This window comes from Bombina bombina, chromosome 3, assembly GCF_027579735.1.
Source record: "Bombina bombina isolate aBomBom1 chromosome 3, aBomBom1.pri, whole genome shotgun sequence".
In the NCBI taxonomy this organism is placed as follows: domain Eukaryota; kingdom Metazoa; phylum Chordata; class Amphibia; order Anura; family Bombinatoridae; genus Bombina; species Bombina bombina.
This window is the reverse complement of record NC_069501.1, coordinates 620,935,201-620,959,220: the sequence shown is the minus strand read 5'-3', so window position 1 is coordinate 620,959,220 and position 24,020 is coordinate 620,935,201. Positions and strand designations below refer to the sequence as shown.

The 24,020-nt window shown below is 40.1% G+C and overlaps 1 protein-coding gene across 1 annotated transcript in view; it reads left to right on the top strand.

Moving 5' to 3' along the window:
* The window catches only part of SPOCD1 (SPOC domain containing 1), an 85,985-nt gene that overhangs the window by 43,894 nt on the left and 18,071 nt on the right, over positions 1–24,020 (top strand). Inside the window, exon 5 of the mRNA XM_053705393.1 lies at positions 22,697–22,808. Within this exon, the coding sequence (XP_053561368.1) occupies positions 22,697–22,808 (112 nt within the window). The remainder of the gene's footprint in view (positions 1–22,696; positions 22,809–24,020) is intronic.

Genomic DNA, 24,020 nt, shown 5'->3' with positions numbered 1-24,020 from the left:
TAGTTAGGGTAGGTTAATTAATAGTTTAATATAGTTTAATGTAATTTTAGTATAATAGTTAGGGTAGGTTAATTAATAGTTTAATATAGTTTAATGTAATTTTAGTATAATAGTTAGGGTAGGTTAATTAATAGTTTAATATAGTTTAATTTAATTCTAAAGGTAAGTTTAAATTTATTATAAGATAGGGATGAGTTAATATTTAATATAAAGTTAGCGGGTTGTTAGGTTTAGGGGTTAATAGCTTAATTTAGTTTATGGCGATTTGGGGTGCCAGAGGTTTAGGGGTTAATAGGTTTAGTAAGTGGTAGTGATGTGGGAGGCCACAGGTTCAGGGGTTAATACATTTATTTAGTTGCGTAGGGCTCCGGGAGCAGCGGTTTAGGGGTTAATACATTTATTTAGTTGCGGTGGGCTCGTGGAGCAGCGGGATAGGGGTTAATAACTTTATTAGAGTTGCGGTGGGCTCCAGGAGCAGCGGGATAGGGGTTAATAACTTTATTTAGTTGCGTCAGGGTCCGGGAGCGGCAGGATAGGGGTTAAACATTTTAGGATAGTGGTGGTGTTTAGTGACAGGGTATAAATAAAGTTGGGAAAAAGCCGAATAGCAGCGAGATTGATGACTGCTAGTTAACAACAGTTCACTGCTCATCGCCCCGTACTTGGTGCACGGCTTTTTGACATCTTTTTTGATAAATAAGGAGAGCATATTCAGGTCCGCGGCCGCGATGTTAGGCGAGTGTATTGGTCCCGGCGAATGCAGCACAGTTGACGGCTTGATAAGTAGGCCTCATAGTCTATAAACTACCCCTTTTTTCAAGCATATGATTTTTGGTATTCCTTTTTGAAAGCTAAATCTAAGTAGGCTCAAAATGATTTCGAAACCATTGAAGGCCGCCTCTTATCTCAGTGCATTTTGAAAGTTAGAAAGTGCTAGTTCATGTGTGTCATATAGATAACATTGTTCCCTCTCCCGTAGAATTATTGGCTAAAATGCAAGTCTGCGTAAAAATCATAGAAAAACACTGCGATCCATAAAAGAGCTTGTTTAATTATTGATCTTCAAAAAAAGTTATATATCCACACACACATATGTTTCGGTTGTCCCTTATTCATAAAAATGCAAGTCTGTCAAAAGAACTAAGATAAGGGGGCAGTCTGCAGAGGCTTAGATACAAGGTAACAGAGGTAAAAAGTGTATTAATATAATTGTGTTGGTTATGCAAAACTGGGGAATGGGTAATAAAGGGATTATCTATCTTTTTAAACAATACTTTTTTTTCATGTTGACTGTCCCTATACAATGTTGCAAACCATGCTGTCATAAAGTGCTTAAGGCACACACACAATCCTGAGGTCCTAGAAACCTACCTATGTTTACTCTTTAACAAAGTATATCAAGAGAACAAAAAAAAATGATAATAAAAGAAAATTGGAAAGGTGTTTAAATTGAATGCTCTGTCTGATACATGGAAATTTAATTTTGACTTTACTGTGCCTACAGTCCCTATAAATATGAAAAAGAAATCTATAAATCTATTAAAATAATATCTTTTATACACCTCCCATCCTTATGGAGATAGGATGTATTCAGACGTATGTAATAATTATCATTATGTTATGAGATAATATATTCAGTAGCAGAAAGAAAAAATTAATTCACTTGTAGATATTTTTTACCAGTTGTGTTGGCCATTAAATCATTCTATTTAGTACCTGTAAGATTCTGTACCATTAATATGATATAACACTGTGATCAAGGAGAAACCATAGGCCATTTCATCTTGATTACTGAAGCATATGGCAGATGCTTTTTCAGGTTTCCCCCAGCACTGCTAGAATCCATTACTGTATATTGCATGAAGGATTTATTAGATTATATACAATATAAATGGATGTTCTTTAAATCCCCTTTCTCCAACATAGGTGTGTCCGGTCCACGGCGTCATCCTTACTTGTGGGGATATTCTCTTCCCCAACAGGAAATGGCAAAGAGCCCAGCAAAGCTGGTCACATGATCCCTCCTAGGCTCCGCCTACCCCAGTCATTCTCTTTGCCGTTGTACAGGCAACATCTCCACGGAGATGGCTTAGAGTTTTTTAGTGTTTAACTGTAGTTTTTATTATTCAATCAAGAGTTTGTTATTTTAAAATAGTGCTGGTATGTACTATTTACTCTGAAACAGAAAAGAGATGAAGATTTCTGTTTGTATGAGGAAAATGATTTTAGCAACCGTTACTAAAATCCATGGCTGTTCCACACAGGACTGTTGAGAGGAATTAACTTCAGTTGGGGGAACAGTGAGCAGTCTTTTGCTGCTTGAGGTATGACACATTCTAACAAGACGATGTAATGCTGGAAGCTGTCATTTTCCCTATGGGATCCGGTAAGCCATTTTTATTCACACAGTAAATAAGGGCTTCACAAGGGCTTATTAAGACTGTAGACATTTTCTGGGCTAAATCGATCATATTTACACATATTTAGCCTTGAGGAATCATTTAATCTGGGTATTTTTTGTAAAATAATATCGGCAGGCACTGTTTTAGACACTTTATTCTATTGGGGCTTTCCCTAATCATAGTCAGAGCCTCATTTTCGCGCCGGTATGGCGCACTTGTTTTTGAGAACAGCATGACATGCAGCTGCATGTGTGTGGAGCTCTGATACATAGAAAAGTCTTTCTGAAGGCATTATTTGGTATCGTATTCCCCTTTGGGCTTGGTTGGGTCTCAGCAAAGCAGATTCCAGGGACTGTAAAGGGGTTAAATATAAAAACGGCTCCGGTTCCGTTATTTTAAGGGTTAAAGCTTCCAAATTTGGTGTGCAATACTTTTAAGGCTTTAAGACACTGTGGTGAAATTTTGGTGAATTTTGAACAATTCCTTCATACTTTTTCGCAATTGCAGTAATAAAGTGTGTTCAGTTTAAAATTTAAAGTGACAGTAACGGTTTTATTTTAAAACGTTTTTTGTGCTTTGTTATCAAGTTTATGCCTGTTTAACATGTCTGAACTACCAGATAGATTGTGTTCTGACTGTGGGGAAGCCAAGGTTCCTTCTCATTTAAATAGATGTGATTTATGTCATAATAAATTTAGTAAAAATGATGCCCAAGATGATTCCTCAAGTGAGGGGAGTAAGCATGGTACTGCATCATCCCCTCCTTCGTCTACACCAGTTTTGCCCATACAGGAGGCCCCTAGTACATCTAGCGCGCCAATACTCCTTACTATGCAACAATTAACGGCTGTAATGGATAATTCTATCAAAAACATTTTAGCCAATATGCCCACTTATCAGCGAAAGCGCGACTGCTCTGTTTTAGAAAATACTGAAGAGCATGAGGCCGCTGATGATATTGTTTCTGAAGGGCCCCTACACCAGTCTGAGGGGGCCAGGGAGGTTTTGTCTGAGGGAGAAATTTCAGATTCAGGAAAAATTTCTCAACAAGCTGAACCTGATGTGATTACTTTTAAATTTAAGTTGGAACATCTCCGCGCTCTGCTTAAGGAGGTGTTATCCAATTTGGATGATTGTGATTATCTGGTCATTCCAGAAACACTATGTAAAATGGACAAGTTCCTAGAGGCCCCGGGGCCCCCCGAAGCTTTTCCTATACTCAAGCGGGTGGCGTACATTGTTAATAAAGAATGGGACAGGCCCGGTGTACCTTTCGTACCTCCCCCCATATTTAAAAAATTGTTTCCTATAGTCGACCCCAGAAAGGACTTATGGCAGACAGTCCCCAAGGTCGAGGGGGCGGTTTCTACTCTAAACAAGCGCACCACTATACCCATAGAAGATAGTTGTGCTTTCCAAGATCCTATGGATAAAAAATTAGAAGGTTTGCTAAAAAAGATGTTTGTTCAGCAAGGTTACCTTCTACAACCAATTGCATGCATTGTCCCTGTCACTACAGCCGCGTGTTTCTGGTGCGATGAGCTAGAAAAGGCGATTATTAGTAATTCTTCTTCTTATGAGGAGATTATGGACAGAATTTGTGCTCTTAAATTGGCTAATTCTTTCACCCTAGACGCCACCTTGCAATTGGCTAGGTTAGCGGCGAAAAATTCTGGGTTTGCTATTGTGGCGCGCAGAGCGCTTTGGTTAAAATCTTGGTCAGCGGATGCGTCTTCCAAGAACAAATTGTTTGACATTCCTTTCAAGGGGAAAACACTGTTTGGCCCTGACTTGAAAGAGTTTATCTCTGATATCACTGGGGGCAAGGGCCACGCCCTTCCTCAGAATAGGTCTTTCAAGGCCAAAAATAAACCTAATTTTCGTCCCTTTCGCAGAAACGGACCAGCCCCAAGTGCTACGTCCTCTAAGCAGGAGGGTAATACTTCTCAAGCCAATCCAGCCTGGAGACCAAGGCAAGGCTGGAACAAAGGAAAGCAGGCCAAGAAACCTGCCACTGCTCCCAAGACAGCATGAGATGCGGGCCCCCGATCCTGGACCGGATTTGGTGGGGGGCAGACTCTCTCTCTTCACTCAGGCTTGGGCAAGAGATGTTCTGGATCCTTGGGCGCTAGAAATAGTCTTCCAAGGTTATCTTCTGGAAGTGATTCATCCTGTTCCATTAAAAGAACGAGGGATGGGGTTCTACTCCAATCTGTTCGTAGTTCCCAAAAAAGAGGGAACGTTCAGACCAATCTTAGATCTCAAGATCCTAAACAAGTTTCTCAAGGTTCCATCGTCCAAAATGGAAACCATTCGAACAATCCTTCCATCCAGAAAGGTCAATTCTTGACCACGGTGGATTTAAAGGATGCGTATCTACATATTCCTGTCCACAAGGAACATCATCGGTTCCTAAGGTTCGCATTCCTGGACAAGCATTACCAGTTCGTGGCGCTTCCTTTCGGATTAGCCACTGTTCCAAGGATTTTCACAAAGGTACTAGGGTCCCTTCTGGCGGTGCTAAGACCAAGGGGCATTGCTGTAGTACCTTACTTGGACGACATTCTGATTCAAGCGTCGTCCCTTCCTCAAGCAAAGGCTCACACGGACATAGTCCTGGCCTTTCTCAGATCTCACGGATGGTAAGTGAACGTGGAAAAGAGTTCTCTATCTCCGTCGACAAGAGTTCCCTTCTTGGGAACAATAATAGACTCCTTAGAAATGAGGATTTTTCTGACAGAGACCAGAAAAACAAAACTTCTAAACTCTTGTCGGATACTTCCTTCCGTTCCTCTTCCTTCCATAGCACAGTGCATGGAAGTGATAGGTTTGATGGTAGCGGCAATGGACATAGTTCCTTTTGCGCGCATTCATCTAAGACCATTTCAATTGTGTATGCTCAGTCAGTGGATTGGGGACTATACAGACTTGTCTCCGAAGATACAAGTAAATCAGAGGACCAGAGACTCACTCCGTTGGTGGCTGTCCCTGGACAACCTGTCGCTAGGGGTGACCTCCCGCAGACCAGAGTGGGTCATTGTCACGACCGACGCCAGTCTGATGGGCTGGGGCACGGTCTGGGGATCCCTGAAAGCTCAGGGTCTTTGGTCTCGGGAAGAATCTCTTCTACCGATAAATATTCTGGAACTGAGAGCGATATTCAATGCTCTCAAGGCTTGGCCTCAGCTAGCGAGGGCCAAGTTCATACGGTTTCAATCAGACAACATGACGACTGTTGCGTACATCAACCATCAGGGGGGAACAAGGAGTTCCCTGGCGATGGAAGAAGTGACCAAAATCATTCAATGGGCGGAGACTCGCTCCTGCCACCTGTCTGCAATCCACATCCCAGGAGTGGAAACTTGGGAAGCGGATTTTCTGATTCGTCAGACATTGCATCCGGGGCTGTGGGAACTCCATCCGGAAATCTTTGCCCAAATCACTCAACTGTGGGGCATTCCAGACATGGATCTGATGGCCTCTCGTCAGAACTTCAAGGTTCCTTGCTACGGGTCCAGATCCAGGGATCCCAAGGCGACTCTAGTAGATGCACTAGTAGCACCTTGGACCTTCAACCTAGCTTATGTATTCCCGCCGTTTCCTCTCATCCCCAGGCTGGTAGCCAGGATCAATCAGGAGAGGGCGTAGGTGATCTTGATAGCTCCTGCGTAACCACGCAGGACTTGGTAGGCAGATCTGGTGAATATGTCATCGGCTTCACCATGGAAGCTACCTTTGAGACGAGACCTTCTTGTTCAAGGTCCGTTCGAACATCCGAATCTGGTCCTACTCCAGCTGACTGCTTGGAGATTGAACGCTTGATCTTATCAAAGCGAGGGTTCTCAGATTCTGTTATTGATACTCTTGTTCAGGCCAGAAAGCCTGTAACTAGAAAAATTTACCACAAAATATGGAAAAAATATATCTGTTGGTGTGAATCTAAAGGATTCCCTTGGGACAAGGTAAAGATTCCTAGGATTCTATCCTTTCTTCAAGAAGGATTGGAGAAAGGATTATCTGCAAGTTCCTTGAAGGGACAGATTTCTGCCTTGTCTGTGTTACTTCACAAAGAGCTGGCAGCTGTGCCAGATGTTCAAGCCTTTGTTCAGGCTCTGGTTAGAATCAAGCCTGTTTACAAACCTTTGACTCCTCCTTGGAGTCTCAACTTAGTTCTTTCAGTTCTTCAGGGGGTTCCGTTTGAACCCTTACATTCCGTTGATATTAAGTTATTATCTTGGAAAGTTTTGTTTTTGGCTGCAATTTCTTCCGCTAGAAGAGTTTCAGAATTATCTGCTCTGCAGTGTTCTCCTCCTTATCTGGTGTTCCATGCAGATAAGGTGGTTTTACGTACTAAACCTGGTTTTCTTCCAAAAGTTGTTTCTAACAAAAACATTAACCAGGAGATAGTCGTGCCTTCTTTGGGTCCGAAACCAGTTTCGAAGAAGGAACGTTTGTTGCACAATTTGGATGTTGTTCGCGCTCTAAAATTCTATTTAGATGCTACAAAGGATTTTAGACAAACATCTTCCTTGTTTGTTGTTTATTCTGGTAACAGGAGAGGTCAAAAAGCAACTTCTACCTCTCTCTCTTTTTGGATTAAAAGCATCATCAGATTGGCTTACGAGACTGCCGGACGGCAGCCTCCTGAAAGAATCACAGCTCATTCCACTAGGGCTGTGGCTTCCACATGGGCCTTCAAGAACGAGGCTTCTGTTGATCAGATATGTAGGGCAGCGACTTGGTCTTCACTGCACACTTTTACCAAATTTTACAAGTTTGATACTTTTGCTTCTTCTGAGGCTATTTTTTGGGAGAAAGGTTTTGCAAGCCGTGGTGCCTTCCATTTAGGTGACCTGATTTGCTCCCTCCCTTCATCCGTGTCCTAAAGCTTTGGTATTGGTTCCCACAAGTAAGGATGACGCCGTGGACCGGACACACCTATGTTGGAGAAAACAGAATTTATGTTTACCTGATAAATTACTTTCTCCAACGGTGTGTCCGGTCCACGGCCCGCCCTGGTTTTTTAATCAGGTCTGATGATTTATTTTCTTTAACTACAGTCACCACGGTATCATATGGTTTCTCCTATGCAAATATTCCTCCTTAACGTCGGTCGAATGACTGGGGTAGGCGGAGCCTAGGAGGGATCATGTGACCAGCTTTGCTGGGCTCTTTGCCATTTCCTGTTGGGGAAGAGAATATCCCCACAAGTAAGGATGACGCCGTGGACCGGACACACCGTTGGAGAAAGTAATTTATCAGGTAAACATAAATTCTGTTTTCCATGCTTAAATGCAGCCTTTGTTTTACCTACTTTTCTTATTCTAGTCTTTCGTCTCACATGCTGATGCAGTTGCAGTAGCATTTTTAGGCTTTGCTCTACTCTAGGAATATGGTAACGTTTCCCTCCAGCCCTCAAAATCCTATTGGCTAGATTACGAGTCTTGCGTTAGCCTTAAAAAGCAACATTGAGAGGTCCCAATGCTGCTTTTTAATGCCCGCTGGTATTACGAGTCTGGCAGGAGAGGGTCTACCTCTCACTTTTCTTCCGTGACTCGAGCATACCGCAAATCCCCTTACGTCAATTGCGTATCCTATCTTTTCCATGGGATTTGCCTAACGCCGGTATTACGAGTCTTGGAAGAAGTGAGCGGTAGACCCTCTCCTGTCAAGACTCCTACCGCATTTAAAAGTCAGTAGTTAAGAGTTTTATGTGCTAACGCCGTAACATAAAACTCTTAACTAAAGTTCTACAAAGTACACTAACACCCATAAACTACCTATTAACCCCTAAACCGAGGCCCCCCCCCCACACATCGGAAACACTTTAATAAAGTTTTTAACCTCTATTCTACCGACCGGACATCGCCGCCACTGTAATAAATAGATTAACCCCTAAACCGCCACACTCCCGCCTCGCAAACACTAGTTAAATTTTATTAACCCCTAATCTGCCGTCCCTAACATCGCTGACACCTATCTACACTTATTAACCCCTAATCTGCCGCCCCCAACGTCGCCGCTACTATATTAAATTTATTAACCCCTAAACCTAAGTCTTACCCTAAATTTACCCCCCCCCAGCTTAAATATAATTTAAATAAAACGAAAAAAATTACTACAATTAAATAAATTAATCCTATTTAAAACTAAATACTTACCTATAAAATAAACCCTTAAGCTAGATACAATATAACTAATAATTACATTTGTATCTATCTTAGGGTTTATTTTTATTTTACAGGCAACTTTGTATTTATTTTAACTAGGTACAATAGTTATTAAATAGTTATTAAGTATTTAATAGCTACCTAGTTAAAATAAGTACAAATTTACCTGTAAAATAAATCCTAACCTAAATTACAATTACACCTAACACTACACTATCATTAAATAAATTACATAAAGTAACTACAATTAAATTAAATAAACTTAAGTACAAAACAAAACACTAAATTACAGAAAATAAAAAAATAATTACAAGAATTTTAAACTAATTACACCTAATCTAATCCCCCTAATAAAATAAAAAAGCCCCCCAAAATAATAAAATTCCCTATCCTATACTAAATTACAAATAGTCCTTAAAAGGGCTTTTTGCGGGGCATTGCCCCAAAGTAATCAGCTCTTTTACCTGTGAAAAAAAAATACAATACCCCCCAACATTAAAACCCACCACCCACACTCCCAACCCTACTCTAAAGCCCACCCAATCCCCCCTTAATAAAACCTAACACTACCCGCTTGAAGATCACCCTATCTTGAGCCGTCTTCACCCAGCCGGGCACAAGTGGTCCTCCAGAGGGGCAGAAGTCTTCATCCGATCTGGGCAGAAGAGGACCTCCAGACGGGCAGAAGGCTTCATCCAGGCGGCATCTTCTATCTTCATCCATCCGGAGCGGAGCGGGTCCATCTTGAAGCCATCTGACGCGGAGCATCCTCTTCTTCTGATGGCTAAGACTGAATGAAGGTTCCTTTAAATGACGTCATCCAAGATGGCGTCCCTTGAATTCCGATTGGCTGATAGGATTCTATCAGCCAATCGGAATTAAGGTAGGAAAAAATCCTATTGGCTGATGCAATCAGCTAATAGAATTGAGCTTGCATTCTATTGGCTTATTGGAACAGTCAATAGAATGCAAGCTCAATCCTATTGGCTGATTGGATTAGCCAATAGGATTGAAGTTCAATCCTATTGGCTGATTGCATCAGCCAATAGGATTTTTCCTACCTTAATTCCGATTGGCTGATAGAATCCTATCAGCCAAACGGAATTCAAGGGACGCCATCTTGGATGACGTCATTTAAAGGAACCTTCATTCAGTCTTAGCCGTCGGAAGAAGAGGATGCTCCGCGTCGGATGGCTTCAAGATGGACCCGCTCCGGATGGATGAAGATGCTGCCTGGATGAAGCCTTCTGCCCATCTGTAGGTCCTCTTGTGCCTGGATCGGATGAAGACTTCTGCCCCTCTGGAGGACCACTTGTGCCCGGCTGGGTGAAGACGGCTCAAGGTAAGGGGATCTTCAAGGGGGTAGTGTTAGGTTTTATTAAGGGGGGATTGGGTGGGTTTTAGAGTAGGGTTGGGAGTGTGGGTGGTGGGTTTTCATTTTGGGGGGTATTGTATTTTTTTTTTACAGGTAAAAGAGCTGATTACTTTGGGACAATGCCCCGCAAAAAGCCCTTTTAAGGGCTATTTGTAATTTAGTATAGGGTAGGGAATTTTATTATTTTGGGGGGCTTTTTTATTTTATTAGGGGGATTAGATTAGGTGTAATTAGTTTAAAATTCTTGTAATAATTTTTTTATTTTCTGTAATTTAGTGGGTTTTTTTTGTACTTTAGATAATTTAATTTAATTGTAGTTAATTGTAGTTAGTTTGTGTAATTAATTTAATGATAGTGTAGTGTTAGGTGTAATTGTAATTTAGGTTAGGATTTATTTTACAGGTAAATTTGTACTTATTTTAACTAGGTAGCTATTAAATAGTTAATAACTATTTAATAACTATTGTACCTAGTTAAAATAAATACAAAGTTGCCTGTAAAATAAAAATAGACCCTAAGATAGATACAAATGTAACTATTAGTTATATTGTATCTAGCTTAGGGTTTATTTTATAGGTAAGTATTTATTTTTAAATAGGATTCATTTATTTAATTGTAGTAATTTTATTTTGTTTTATTTAAATTATATTTAAGTTAGGGGGGGTTAGACTTAGGTTTAGGGGTTAATAAATTTAATATAGTAGCGGCGACGATGGGGGCGGCAGATTAGGGGTTAATAAATGTAGGTAGGTTGCGGCGACATTGGGGGGCAGATTAGGGGTTAATAAATATAATTTAGGTGTCGGCGATGTTGGGGGCAGCAGATTAGGGGTTCATAGGGATAATGTAGGTGGCGGCGGTGTCTGGTTCGGCAGATTAGGGGTTAATAAGTGTAAGATTAGGGGTGTTTAGACTCGGGTTCATGTTAGGGTGTTAGGTGTAGACATAACTTTTGTTTCCCCATAGGAATCAATGGGGCTGCGTTAGAAGCTGCACGCTGCTTTTTTGCAGGTGTTAGGTTCTTTTTCAGCAGAATCTGCCCCATTGTTTCCTATGGGGAAATCATGCACAAGCACGTTTAGCCAGCTCACCGCTACCGTAAGCAACGCTGGTATTGAGGTGAGATGTGGAGCTAAATTTTGCTCTACGCTCACCTTTTTGCAGCTAATGCCGGGTTAAAAAAAAACACGTAATACCAGCGTTGTCTTAAGGGAGCGGTGAAAAAAAAATGCTCGTTAGCAACGCACCCCTGTTACCGAAAAACTCGTAATCTCGGTGTATATTTGCCTTATTTATGTATCTCAGATTCTAACTCTTTTGTCAGTGATACACACTCTTCAAACAGTGTTCAACTTCATTTGACTCAGGAAAACCCAGAGCACAGATTTAAAGGGACAGTCAATGCCAAATTTGTTATTGTTTAAAAAGATAGATAATGTCTTTACTACCCATCGCCCAGCTTTGCACAACCAACATTGTTATATTAATATACTTTATAACATTTAATCCACTAAATTTCTGCTTGTTTCTAAGCCGCTATAGACAACCTTTTATCACATGTTTTTTATTTGCTTTTCACAACAGGAGACTGCTAGTTTATGTAGGCCATATAGATAAGATTGTGCTCACGCCCATGAAGTTGTGCACAGCACAGCACTAATTGGCTAAAATGCAAGTCAATAGATAATACATAAAAAGTCGGGGGGCTGTCAGAAGATGCTTAGATACAAGGTAATCACAGAGGTAAAAAGTATATTAATATAACTGTGTTGGTTATGCAAAACTGGGGAATGGGTAATAAAGGGATTATCTATCTTTTTAAACAATAACATTTTTTGGATTTGACTGTCCCTTTAAGTCCCTTTTCTGCCCATGGCACACAAAGAACAGGCAGTTAAAGAGACAGTCAACACAGTTATATTAATACACTTTTTACATCTGTGATTACCTTGTATCTTAGCATCTTCTGACAGCCCCCTGATCACATGACTTTGTATTTATTATCTATTGACTTGCATTTTAGCCAAACAGTACTGTATCCTGCAGAACTCCGGGCATGAGCACAATGTTATCTATATTGCCCACATGAATTAGCAGTCTCTTGTTGTGAAAAGCTAATAAAAAAGTATGTGATGAGGCGGTCTGTAGTGGCTTAGAAACAGGCAGAAATTTAGAGGATTAAATGTTATAAAGTATATTAATATAACAATGTTGGTTGTGCAAAGCTGGGGAATGAGAATTAAAGGCATTATCTATATTTTTAAACAATAACATTTTTGGTGTAGGCTGTCCCTTTAATTCCTTTCTGACAGTAAGACCCATACTGCATACATTTAACACCCTTTCTGTCAGTAACACACTACAGGGATGTAACCCCTATTCCTACAGAGATTTCCGCCACGATTACGATGTGCAGAGATTTAACCCCTACATTGCCTTTAACAAATAGTGATGGAAATCAAACTCTTTATGACTAGTAACATACTTAGTACTGAGATTTTACCAGCATGTTGCCAGTACCTCTTATAGTTCCACAATTTAACCCCCATGTTAGCACTAAACACATTTTAGATTGATAAATTATTTAAACTCATTATCCAAAGCAACCAGTTTCATAGATAGCCACTGACGCTCTTTTCTCTGATGTCTATGGACGCAGTGTGTCATTCCTTTGTGCTCGCCCTGATAAGTTACTGCATACTTCCCTTTGCCTCTCTCTTATGGGTTTGTCAGTTGAAAGAAGAGACCAATGCAATAAAAAATACTACACAGTAAATGGCAGCTATAATTTACTTTACACTCATTGGGGTAGATTTACCAAGCAGCAAATGCTGCAATCATCCCCCGTACTTTTGCAGTGTAAAAAATTGGCTGATTTTCTTGCAGCTTCGTGAATCTCTTGAAATTTACCGAATTCCCAGTCTCACAATTGCTATATTGCAATGTTGTCAGACATGAATTGAAGACAAAGAGCTATATCTCCAATAAGCAATACAAATGGAGTCACTTATTTGTGACAGGCAAGCTGAGCAACGCCTAGTGATTGCTCTAAGTAATCCAGGCGAAGAGCTTAATGTACTAAGCTGCTTTTGAGCACTTGTAGGGTGAGCCTGCTTCTTGCAATGTAAGACGCAGCGATCATCAGAACGCTGATTCTTACACTCTTTGCCACCTCTAAGGTGGCGGATGGAAACTACCCCGAGCATGCTCGATTGAAAGGCCCTTCACAAGAGAAGGGGCGACATTAGATACTCAAGTGAGTGTGTAATTATACATACGGTCAGTCTGCTGATCATTCAGTACAAAGCTGTGCAGATAGGTTATCAAGTTGAGAACCTTGTTCACACATCCGTCTAAACATGAGGCCCAAAATGTGAGGTGCAGGCAATAGAAAACTGCTATATATTGAGCATTGACATTTAATAGCAAAAGCTTCTTTCCTAGTTACAATCATTGCCACTTTAGGCAATTTGCAACCACAAATCCACTGAGCTAATCTTAACAAATATACTTCTATCCTAGTAAAGAAGGGACAAACTTGCATGGGAATTAGATTCGAGGGAAGAAAAAGAAGTGGGAAACTCAAGGGATAGAATGAATTATCTTTATCCTTATACTGTGATGTTGTTTAAGATTTAGGAGAAACACATATCTGTATGTAATCCTGTATAGAAGGGCGTAATGGAATGCAAAATAATACACATATAATTCCCTTTGCAGAGGTGTAACTAGAAACTCAAGGTCCCTGGTGCAAGAATCCATAAAGCCCCACCCAGGTCATAGACATTCATAAGGACCTTTTTTTTTTTTTTTTTTTTTAAACAACTTTTTTACTTCTTTTATAAAATGTTCTTAGTTTTCTTGTTATCCTTTGTTGCAAAGCAGGGATGTAATTTCACAAGTGTGCATGTGTCTGGAGCACTATGTGGTAGCAATTTTGTAACAATGTTATACATTACCAAGAGCACTAGATGGCAGCACTATTTCCTGTCATGTAATTCCCCAGATATGTTCACCTACATAGATATCTCATCAACAAAGAATAGCATGAGACCAAAGCAAATTTCAAAACAGAAGTAAATTAGAAACTTTTTTAAAAATGTTATTTTCTATATGAATCATAAAAGAAACATTTCTCCAACATTGGTGTGTCCGGTCCACGGCGTCATCCCTACTTGTGGGAATATCTCTTCCCCAACAGGAAATGGCAAATAGTCCCAGCAAAGCTGGCCATATAGTCCCTCCTAGGCTCCGCCCACCCCACTCATTCTCTTTGCCTCCACGGAGATGGTTAAGAGTATGTGACCAGAGTAGGTCATCGTCACGACCGACGCCAGCCTAGTGGGCTGGGGCGCGGTCTGGGAATCCCTGAAAGTTCAGGGACTGTGGTCTCGGGAAGAGTCTCTTCTCCCGATAAACATTCTGGAACTAAGAGCGATATTCAATGCTCTCAGGGCTTGGCCTCAGCTAGCAAAGGCCAGATTCATAAGATTCCAATCAGACAACATGACGACTGTTGCGTATCTCAATCATCAGGGGGGAACAAGGAGTTCCCTGGCGATGAAAGAAGTGACCAATATAATACAATGGGCGGAGAATCACTCCTGCCACCTATCTGCGATCCACATTCCAGGTGTGGAAAACTGGGAAGCGGATTATTTGAGTCGTCAGACATTCCATCCGGGAGAGTGTGAACTCCACCCGGAGATCTTTGCTCAGTTGACGCAACTATGGGGCATTCCAGATATGGATCTGATGGCGTCTTGTCAGAACTTCAAGGTTCCTTGCTACGGGTCCAGATCCAGGGATCCCAAGGCGACTCTAGTGGATGCACTAGTAGCACCTTGGACCTTCAACCTAGCTTATGTGTTTCCACCGTTTCCTCTCATTCCCAGGCTGGTAGCCAGGATCAAACAGGAGAGGGCCTCGGTTATCTTGATAGCTCCTGCGTGGCCACGCAGGACTTGGTATGCAGACCTGGTGAATATGTCATTGGTTCCACCATGGAAGCTACCTTTGAGACAGGACCTTCTTGTTCAGGGTCCATTCGAACATCCAAATCTGGTCTCCCTCCAGCTGACGGCTTGGAGATTGAACGCTTGATTCTATCAAAGCGTGGGTTTTCAGATTCCGTGATAGATACTCTGGTTCAAGCCAGAAAACCGGTAACTAGAAAGATTTACCATAAAATATGGAAAAGATATATCTGCTGGTGTGAATCCAAGGGATTCCCATGGAATAAGATAAAGATTCCTAGGATTCTTTCTTTTCTACAAGAAGGTTTGGATAAAGGATTATCTGCAAGTTCTCTAAAGGGACAGATTTCTGCTTTATCTGTCCTACTACACAAACGACTGGCAGTTGTGCCAGATGTTCAAGCATTTGTTCAGGCTTTGGTTCGGATCAAGCCTGTTTACAGACCTTTGACTCCTCCCTGGAGTTTAAATCTAGTTCTTTCAGTTCTTCAAGGGGTTCCGTTTGAACCTTTACATTCCGTAGATATTAAGTTGTTATCTTGGAAAGTTTTGTTTTTGGTTGCTATTTCTTCTGCTAGAAGAGTTTCTGAGCTATCTGCTTTACATTGTACTCCACCCTATCTGGTGTTCCATTCAGATAAGGTTGTTTTGCGTACTAAGCCTGGTTTTCTACAAAAATATTAATCAGGAGATAGTTGTACCTTCTTTGTGTCCGAATCCAGTTTCAAAGAAGGAACGTTTGCTACACAATTTAGATGTAGTCTGTGCTCTGAAGTTCTACTTAGAAGCTACGAAAGACTTCAGACAAACTTCTTCTCTGTTTGTCGTCTATTCTGGTAAAAGGAGAGGTCAAAAAGCAACTTCTACCTCTCTTTCTTTTTGGCTTAAAAGCATCATCCGATTGGCTTATGAGACTGCCGGACGGCAGCCTCCTGAACGAATCACAGCTCACTCCACTAGGGCTGTAGCTTCCACATGGGCCTTCAAGAACGAGGCTTCTGTTGATCAGATATGTAAGGCAGCGACTTGGTCTTCACTGCACACTTTTGCCAAATTTTACAAATTTGATACTTTTGCTTCTTCTGAGGCTATTTTTGGGAGAAAGGTTTTGCAAGCCGTGGTGCCTTCCGTTTAGGTGACGTGATTTGCTCCCTCCCTTCATCCGTGTCCTAAAGCTTTGGTATTGGTTCCCACAAGTAATGATGACGCAGTGGACCGGACACACCAATGTTGGAGAAAACAAAATTTATGCTTACCTGATAAATTACTTTCTTCAACGGTGTGTCCGGTCCACGGCCCGCCCTGGTTTTTTAATCAGGTCCGATGAATTATTTTCTCTAACTACAGTCACCACGACACCATATGGTTTCTCCTATTTTTTCCTCCTGTCCGTCGGTCGAATGACTGGGGTGGGCGGAGCCTAGGAGGGACTATATGGCCAGCTTTGCTGGGAGTCTTTGCCATTTCCTGTTGGGGAAGAGATATTCCCACAAGTAAGGATGACGCCGTGGACCGGACACACCGTTGGAGAAAGTAATTTATCAGGTAAGCATAAATTCTGTTTTTGGGTTTCATGTCCCTTTAATCCATGTGTTAATGTGGCAGTAAAACACACAGAACTAGTTCTGGAACCATGATAGTGCCAACTACATGTTCTAATAAAATACGGCATGCATTTTTTTCAATAGAATGTCCCTTTAGATTATAAATACAAGCAAGTAATAATCAATAAGGTTTATTATACATTTAATGGTTCTGTATTTATTGGAGAGATAGACAGACAACCATACAACAATAATGTAATATTCTCTTCTCCAATCCAGTGTTTCTTGCACTTTTTTTGTCCCTGAGATGTGATTATGTGACCCCAGCCATGACACCAAACAACCTTGCAATAATAGGTAGAACTTTGTGTGAGAGATACCTGAGAAAAAGCCTTAAGATCCTCTAAGCACTGAAGTGCCCATATAATTTACTACATATTCCTGATGTCATACACTTATGTGAGGAATCAGTCTCAAAATCAACCAATACTGCATACAATACCTGTCCATGTTTCAAACAACACTTGGTGAACAAGGCTATAAAAGTTACAATTTAGTCTCGTGAAATGCTGGTAGATATTTCCTCTTGGTTTTAACAGAAAATTTCATAATTTCCTTGAAATATTCCCTTGTGATACAAATGAGACGTGTGTGTGATAGGGCATGTGATTGCAGATTGCATGAGACCCAGAGAGATAGAATTTCTCATTCCCCCTCCAGTCAGGGTTTGTATGGATTCCTGTTACCCCCACGACTGCTCTGATGTGTACAAAACACAGGGATAATGGATGTGCACCCATTAAGGGAAAGTAAACTAAAATGTACATAAATAAAAAATAGGTGTCAATGTGTTGTTTATACTAGCTATGCAGATTAGTCAAATGAAATATTTTAAAAGTCAGACTGCACTCACACTGGTAATCTGGTTCTTGCAACGTTGTGAAAGATCCTCTGATCTGCTTTTATCTACCACAGTCTATCCATCTGTTATTTAGGGAACCAGTATGATGAAAGTAATAGCCACCACCTGACTTGGTAGGCTATTACCAATTGTTTGTGGATGATGTATCAATCAGCCCTGAGCGTGACACCCGCAGCTGGGAGATATGCTAAGGATGTCAACCTTCTGCTTACCTCATTGCAAAAGTAGTGGCTAATTCAGTTAGGTGGCAGGCCGATGGCATTTGCCTCTTGGAGAAGACAGCTTTGCATCCTTCTTTCCTGCTCAGCAGGAAATGTTTTAGAGCGTTGCCATGGTAATCTGTGGCAACGCTATGATTTAAAACTGTTAGGGTTCAACTGCAGCGGCTGAAAAAAAATTAATGAAGAAATAATAATAAAAGTTTTTAAAAAAAAAAAAGTTTGTTGCTGAAGCTGGGGCCAGGGGCCCCCCTGAGGGTTGGACCTCTCGGGCCCGGTCAGCGTTGCGACTTCTGCACCACCGGTAGTTCCGCCCCTGTCCCTTTGTTTTATAATTGGAAAGCAAATAACTGATGCATTTCCTTGTTTTTTTGTTTGTGGCTACTTCTGTGCATATTTTCTAGTTCAGATATATAGTAATCCAGCTAGATGCGAAAGTGACGTCACATGATGAAGGTAGTTAGAAGCCTGATTTGATTATACGAAGTCTGCATCTCCATAACATGTAATGTTCTGTAGTGTTTGTAAAGAGATAGACCTATACTGCCAAGTACAAATGTTATTTCAGAGGGTTACATGAGAACAATGAGACTCAAAGTAGAATAAAACTTTTTTACACAGAGATATAGAATGCAAATATTAGCTTTGATGTAAGTTGTAAACTGTTTTTTTATTGTTTATCTTGGTACCTAGTTTAATTTTAAAGGGACATTAAACACTTTGAGATGGTAATATAAAATGATAAATCTTAAATATAATAAAACAACTGCAATCTACTTTAATTATTTATATCCGGGTATAGTATTGCGTGCACGCTCACGTTTACCCCCCTAGAAGTCAATGGAGAAAAAAAACACACCACTCTCACTCAAACACCATCACGTATTCTCATTAGTGCTAACCTGACATGAAAATATGAATATTTCATATTCCAATGATGTTCTTTACTTAACGGAATATGTTCTATTTATTCATAATTTAATATTTCTACATATATCGGATGTTTTTTTAACTATATATTTATACATACAAAAAACATATTCTACAATGTACAGATCATTAGAATATTTACAGTAAATACATAGTTAAAACCTTTATTAAATATGAACATTGCATAATTATGTTTTTTTTTTTTTTAAATATTTTTTATTGAGGTGAAAAGTTGGCATACAAACAGAAAATTGTAGCAGCATACAATAGGCAGCGTAAAATGGCTTATAACATGGTGCAATGCATGAATTCTAGAATGATAAACAGTACATATGGTCTCAATCATGCTAAGCAAGACGTACAACGTCGTCAACTGCCACATGGATGAAAGACAAGTAATACAGCAACTCGTGGGAATGCCAAGTAAGAAAAAGTATAGAACCTTCATATGCACCTAAGGGGCTGCTCTTGGGCCACATAACAAACAATAATAAACAGTTATAACTGAAGGTATCTCCAAGAGAGAGAGGCCCTTTTGGACCTCGTCGTGAAAACCTCAAAGTTTAATATAGTTGCGCTATAGAGTTGGTATAATTAATTGAACAAGGTGGTATAGTATTAGGAGACTCTTCAAAAAATAGTACTAAACAATCCTGCACAGATTGGAGGGAAAAGTAGAACCGATAAAAGTTTGTAGTGCAAGATATAAATGTAGAAAGGGGGAAATAAGGTGTGGTATTGACAAGAAAAACCACGTAAGTCACTCTCCTAGAAATAGGAGGTATATTGAGGGGGGGGGGGGGAGGTGGTAAGTTACAAACGGTGGACAAATTGCGAAATAGGGGATAAATTATGTATACAGAAGTGGGATAGTCAATATTATATAACACTATAAATTTTATGTATAAAAAAGAAAGGTAAAGTGTGGTATGGGCTAGATGGATCGCTCCATTCATCCTCCTACATAAGGAGGAATAGTATGAAAGAGAAAAAGGAAAAGGAATGGGTGGGAGGAGGGAGAAGGTGGAGTGGGTATATTAGATAAGTAAGTGTATTTATAGCGCCTGGATTGGGACAACGTCTCAAATAATAAATGGAGATAATACTAATGCAGGACCTGCCTGCTCTAAAGACACTATATTAAACTAAGGTATAAGATTGGTTAGGAAAACCACCCAGTCCCCCCACATGGAACATAAGTAATGACCCGATGGGAGAAGGTGATAGGGTGAGTATGGTAGGCCAGATAGATAAGTGAAGCGCCACAGTTAGTTTGGGAAATGCACTAGAACCTGGGCTGCAAAGGGCTTTTAAGAAAGGGCTAGTTAAATAGTTGCCTAGTCAAAATTAGCTAAAAGCGTCAAAAATAGAATAATACTGAGGTAGAATTACTGTCTCTAAATGGATAAAACTATACAAGTCTACCCTGTGAGTAAATGGGGAGTAAGCATTCATCTCTTATATCAAACCTGTAACTAGTAGAGAGAGAGAGAAAAACAGCAAGGAATAGGGAATCACACATGTAAAGGGAACCTATGGGTCATTGCTCTAGTAAAGAAAAGAAACCAATGTAAATCTGGAAAGGTACAATCAATTATATGTATATCTAAAGATAAAGGCATACTACTTATCTTGTGCTTTAAAATGGGTATGAGCTAAATCAAGCCAAATTCCCAAGTTTAGGCTCACGAATATACCTATTAAGTAGTTGCACAATTCAATATGATAGTTAGTAGTTTGTAACTAATATGCACAATGTACTTTGTAAGCATAGATGAAGCAGTGATAGGATAGATACCCATAGTTAGAAATTATATCATTGGAGCAGCTTAGAGCTTCTAAATTAGAAATATAATTGAACCAGCCCTCACAATAGTATAATCAGGAGCAATAAACCTTCTTATATTTATATGGCACTAGGATCCCGCCATCCCGGCCGCAGACAGCAAGACCCCTCTGCACCATTACTACAAGGGGTGAATAGTTTGCTCTGCTAAAAGTAGCTGGTAACATATATATATATATATATATATATATATATATATATATATATATATATATATATATATAAAAAAAAAAAGAGTATCACTGAAGTAATATTCCTGCTTCTGAGTAAGACTATACATGGGTATCATATGGGCAAGTGGGAGTTAGGTACTCATCTCTTAAATAGAAAATTAGTGGAAACCTAGGCTCCACCTGCTATGGAAAAGGTTCCCATACTAGTAATCATATTAAACCTAGAACATAATTAGGCGAAGGGAACAGCGCTTAACTGAACAATACTGTTCAACATGTGAAACTATGCCAAACAATAATCCCACCGTGAGCACACAAAACAACAAAGAGCTGAGCTAAGAACAGTTAAACCTTATAGACAGGATAGAGTGTAACCCTGTTAGTATGTAGAAGCAAACTCATAACAATACACTTGACTATGTCCACTACCCCACATCCTCGCACCAGCTTATATTGTTTATACTATCAGATGTGGGAAAGCTGATGTGAGTCTGAGAAATGTGCCCGTATGCTGAGCTGAGGAGAAATGTTCAGACAGAAGATAGATTCCACATACGTTGCAGAGCAGAGGCTGCAAGCAAGTTCACAAAGGGGCTCCAGATTAGCCTATGCCTTTTCTTTGGTCACCGGGAACATACTGCATCGACAACATGTGGCCCCGTGGTGTACACCAACTTACAGCGAGCCGCCCTAAAGCTGCGGGGGACATATCAATGTCACCATCTATATCACTAGGGCCTCTGACGGAGCGCAGTAGGAGGGAAGCTGCAAACAGTTTCGCTGAGGTCCCACACATATGGTCGCAATCGGCAAATGTCTCAAGCCCCGCAGCTGCAGGTGACTTTAGGAGCGAGGGCTGAGTATTTCTATAGACTCGTGTCTCGTCGGGCAGCTCAGGGTCAAAGTAGTTGGTCAAATAGTCACCTTCCGTCGCCTCCGGTAAAAGGTGTAACTCTCTGGGAGCTTGGTCTCCGGATTGTTGGCTGATCGGCCCGCCATGCTGGAGTGAGTCGGGCGGGCGACACAGTAACCCATGAGTCAATGTGCCATCGGCAATACTCTGGTCTGCAGCTGCGTTAGCACAAGTCTGGTTGAGGGTGGAATGTTTAGGAGTGAGAGTGGTAGCGCAATACTCAAGCAGTGTTGCTTCCATTCTGCCGAAATGTTCATATAAGAGCTGCGCCACTTCCTCTGCCTAATAGGTCAGGGCCTCCATCTTAGCCACGTTGATGTAGAGCTTCTGAAAGCGAGAAATAAACTCCTGGGCACCTGCAGTGTATTGTAGGGCTATTAAAGATCAATAGATTGCTTTATGGTGCAAAAGAATTTGAGCCCAAGGGTTAATAAATAAGGTTATAGTCAATTTAGAGCCAGGAGCTCCATACACACACGACTGGCTCCCTCGGTAGTTGGCTCCGCCCCCGCATAATTATGTTTTTACATGTTTTCGTCTACTTTATGGCAAAAGGCTCTAATGCACTTATATATATAAATGTATATATGTGTGTACATATACTGTATATTTATGTCTTTAAATGTGTATATATGTCTGTAAATACATATATACACATATAAATACATATATACATATGTACACATATATAAACATACATATATATATATATATATATATACATAACTTTAGACATGTATATGTATGTATCTAAATGTTAAAGCCCTTTGGCAACTTTTTTTTTATAAAACCTAAGATCTCATATTTTTGAGCACTTATAACTTTTTTGTGCAATATTTTTGTAAAATAATTTTATTAGACAGTGTTATAAGTGTAACTGTACTTTGTAATGTATTTTTGAAGTGTGTGCAACTTTTTATTTTTGGCAAACAGTTGATCACAGCTCTGAAATTGCGGTATTGATTCTAGTGTAAATTATGATTGCACTAGCAATTTTGCTCAACTTGTAATATCAGCACAATTTAAACGGCTCGCAAAGATTGTGAAAACCCTCATGCGATTGTTTGCGCCCCCCTTGTTATCTAGCCCTTAGTGTTTAATGTCCCTTTAAGTGCGCTGTGTACCTGTTTCCAATAGTGGAGTTGAACTGACAATTGAGGTGACAGTTTTATATCATGTAAGGTGTAGATTAACTTGTGGAAGAAAACTGATTCTTTTTCTGTTTAGGATTCCATATGGCAGGCACAAGTTGCTCAATGCACAGAGGCTGCAAGGAAGAAAGACACCACTTACGAACACAAGAGTCACCTTCTGGATCCAGACTGTCGCATTTGCACTGGTAGAATTACTTCTGATCAGTATTAGATTATGTGATTTATTTTCATTATGCTATTTGGATTTCATATGTTTCTTTTATTTGTTTTTATGTATGGTATGTATTTTAGCAGGAATGTTGGTAGAGCTTCAAATTTAGTGATTTATTCAGTGATGGCCAACTTACTAAGACATACGAACCACAGATCAATATTTTAGAAGCCTTAAAGGGACAGTCAACACTTACTTTAACATGTTTTTATATTGAAAATAACAAAACGGAGGTCCGCCTACACTGTACCCCTCCTGCCTTGCCGCCTTGCTTCTGTCCTAATCAGCGGCGCTAACTACTCTAATACCCGGTAAATATGGATGCCAGACTCCCCCCACCATTACGTAGCTGCCTTCTTCAACTGATAAGCAAATCAGAATCCAGTCCTCGGACAGAAATTGCACGCGCGTATCAGTTGAAGAAGAAGGCAGCTACGTAATGGTGGGGGGAGTCCGGCATCCATATTTACCAGGTATTAGAGTAGTTAGCGCCGCTGATTAGGACAGAAGCAAGGCGGCAAGGCAGGAGGGGTATAGTGTAGGCGGACCTCCGTTTTGTTATTTTCAATATAAAAACATGTTAAAGTAAGTGTTGACTGTCCCTTTAAGGGAAGCATAAACACTGGACCACAAAAACTATGGCACTATAGGGTTGGGCTTTATGCTTACGATAAGGATTTTTATTTTTTGACCAATTTGGTTAATGTGTTTTTCAGGTGATCACAATCCAAAATGAATACGGTCCAAACCAGAATGTGTTGTAAGAAATTACTTGTTTTTTTTTAGGAACAGGTGACAAAATCAAGACATATATGTGTAGTGTGATAGGAGCGCCTAAAGGTGGATTCCTGCTGCTAAAAAAGTTCTTCCCTCAAAGAGAACTAAATGGTGGATAAGAAGAAAAAATGGGGTTTATTTAGCAGCGCTAAAAAAAGCTAGGAAATGATGATACCAATCTAATTTATGTTTTATACAATCTATTTTATTTAAAAATTCTTATAACACATAAAAACAACAGCAAATGCTTTTCCTAATTAATAAAGGGACGTCTCCCTTATACAACACTTATAAAAACAGACTAGAACCATATAATCCTAGAATTTCAGGTATAAAGGAATTAATTCTATAGATAACATATGGCAAGCAACAAATTTCTAAGATAAATGGTGAATTAAATATTTAAAAG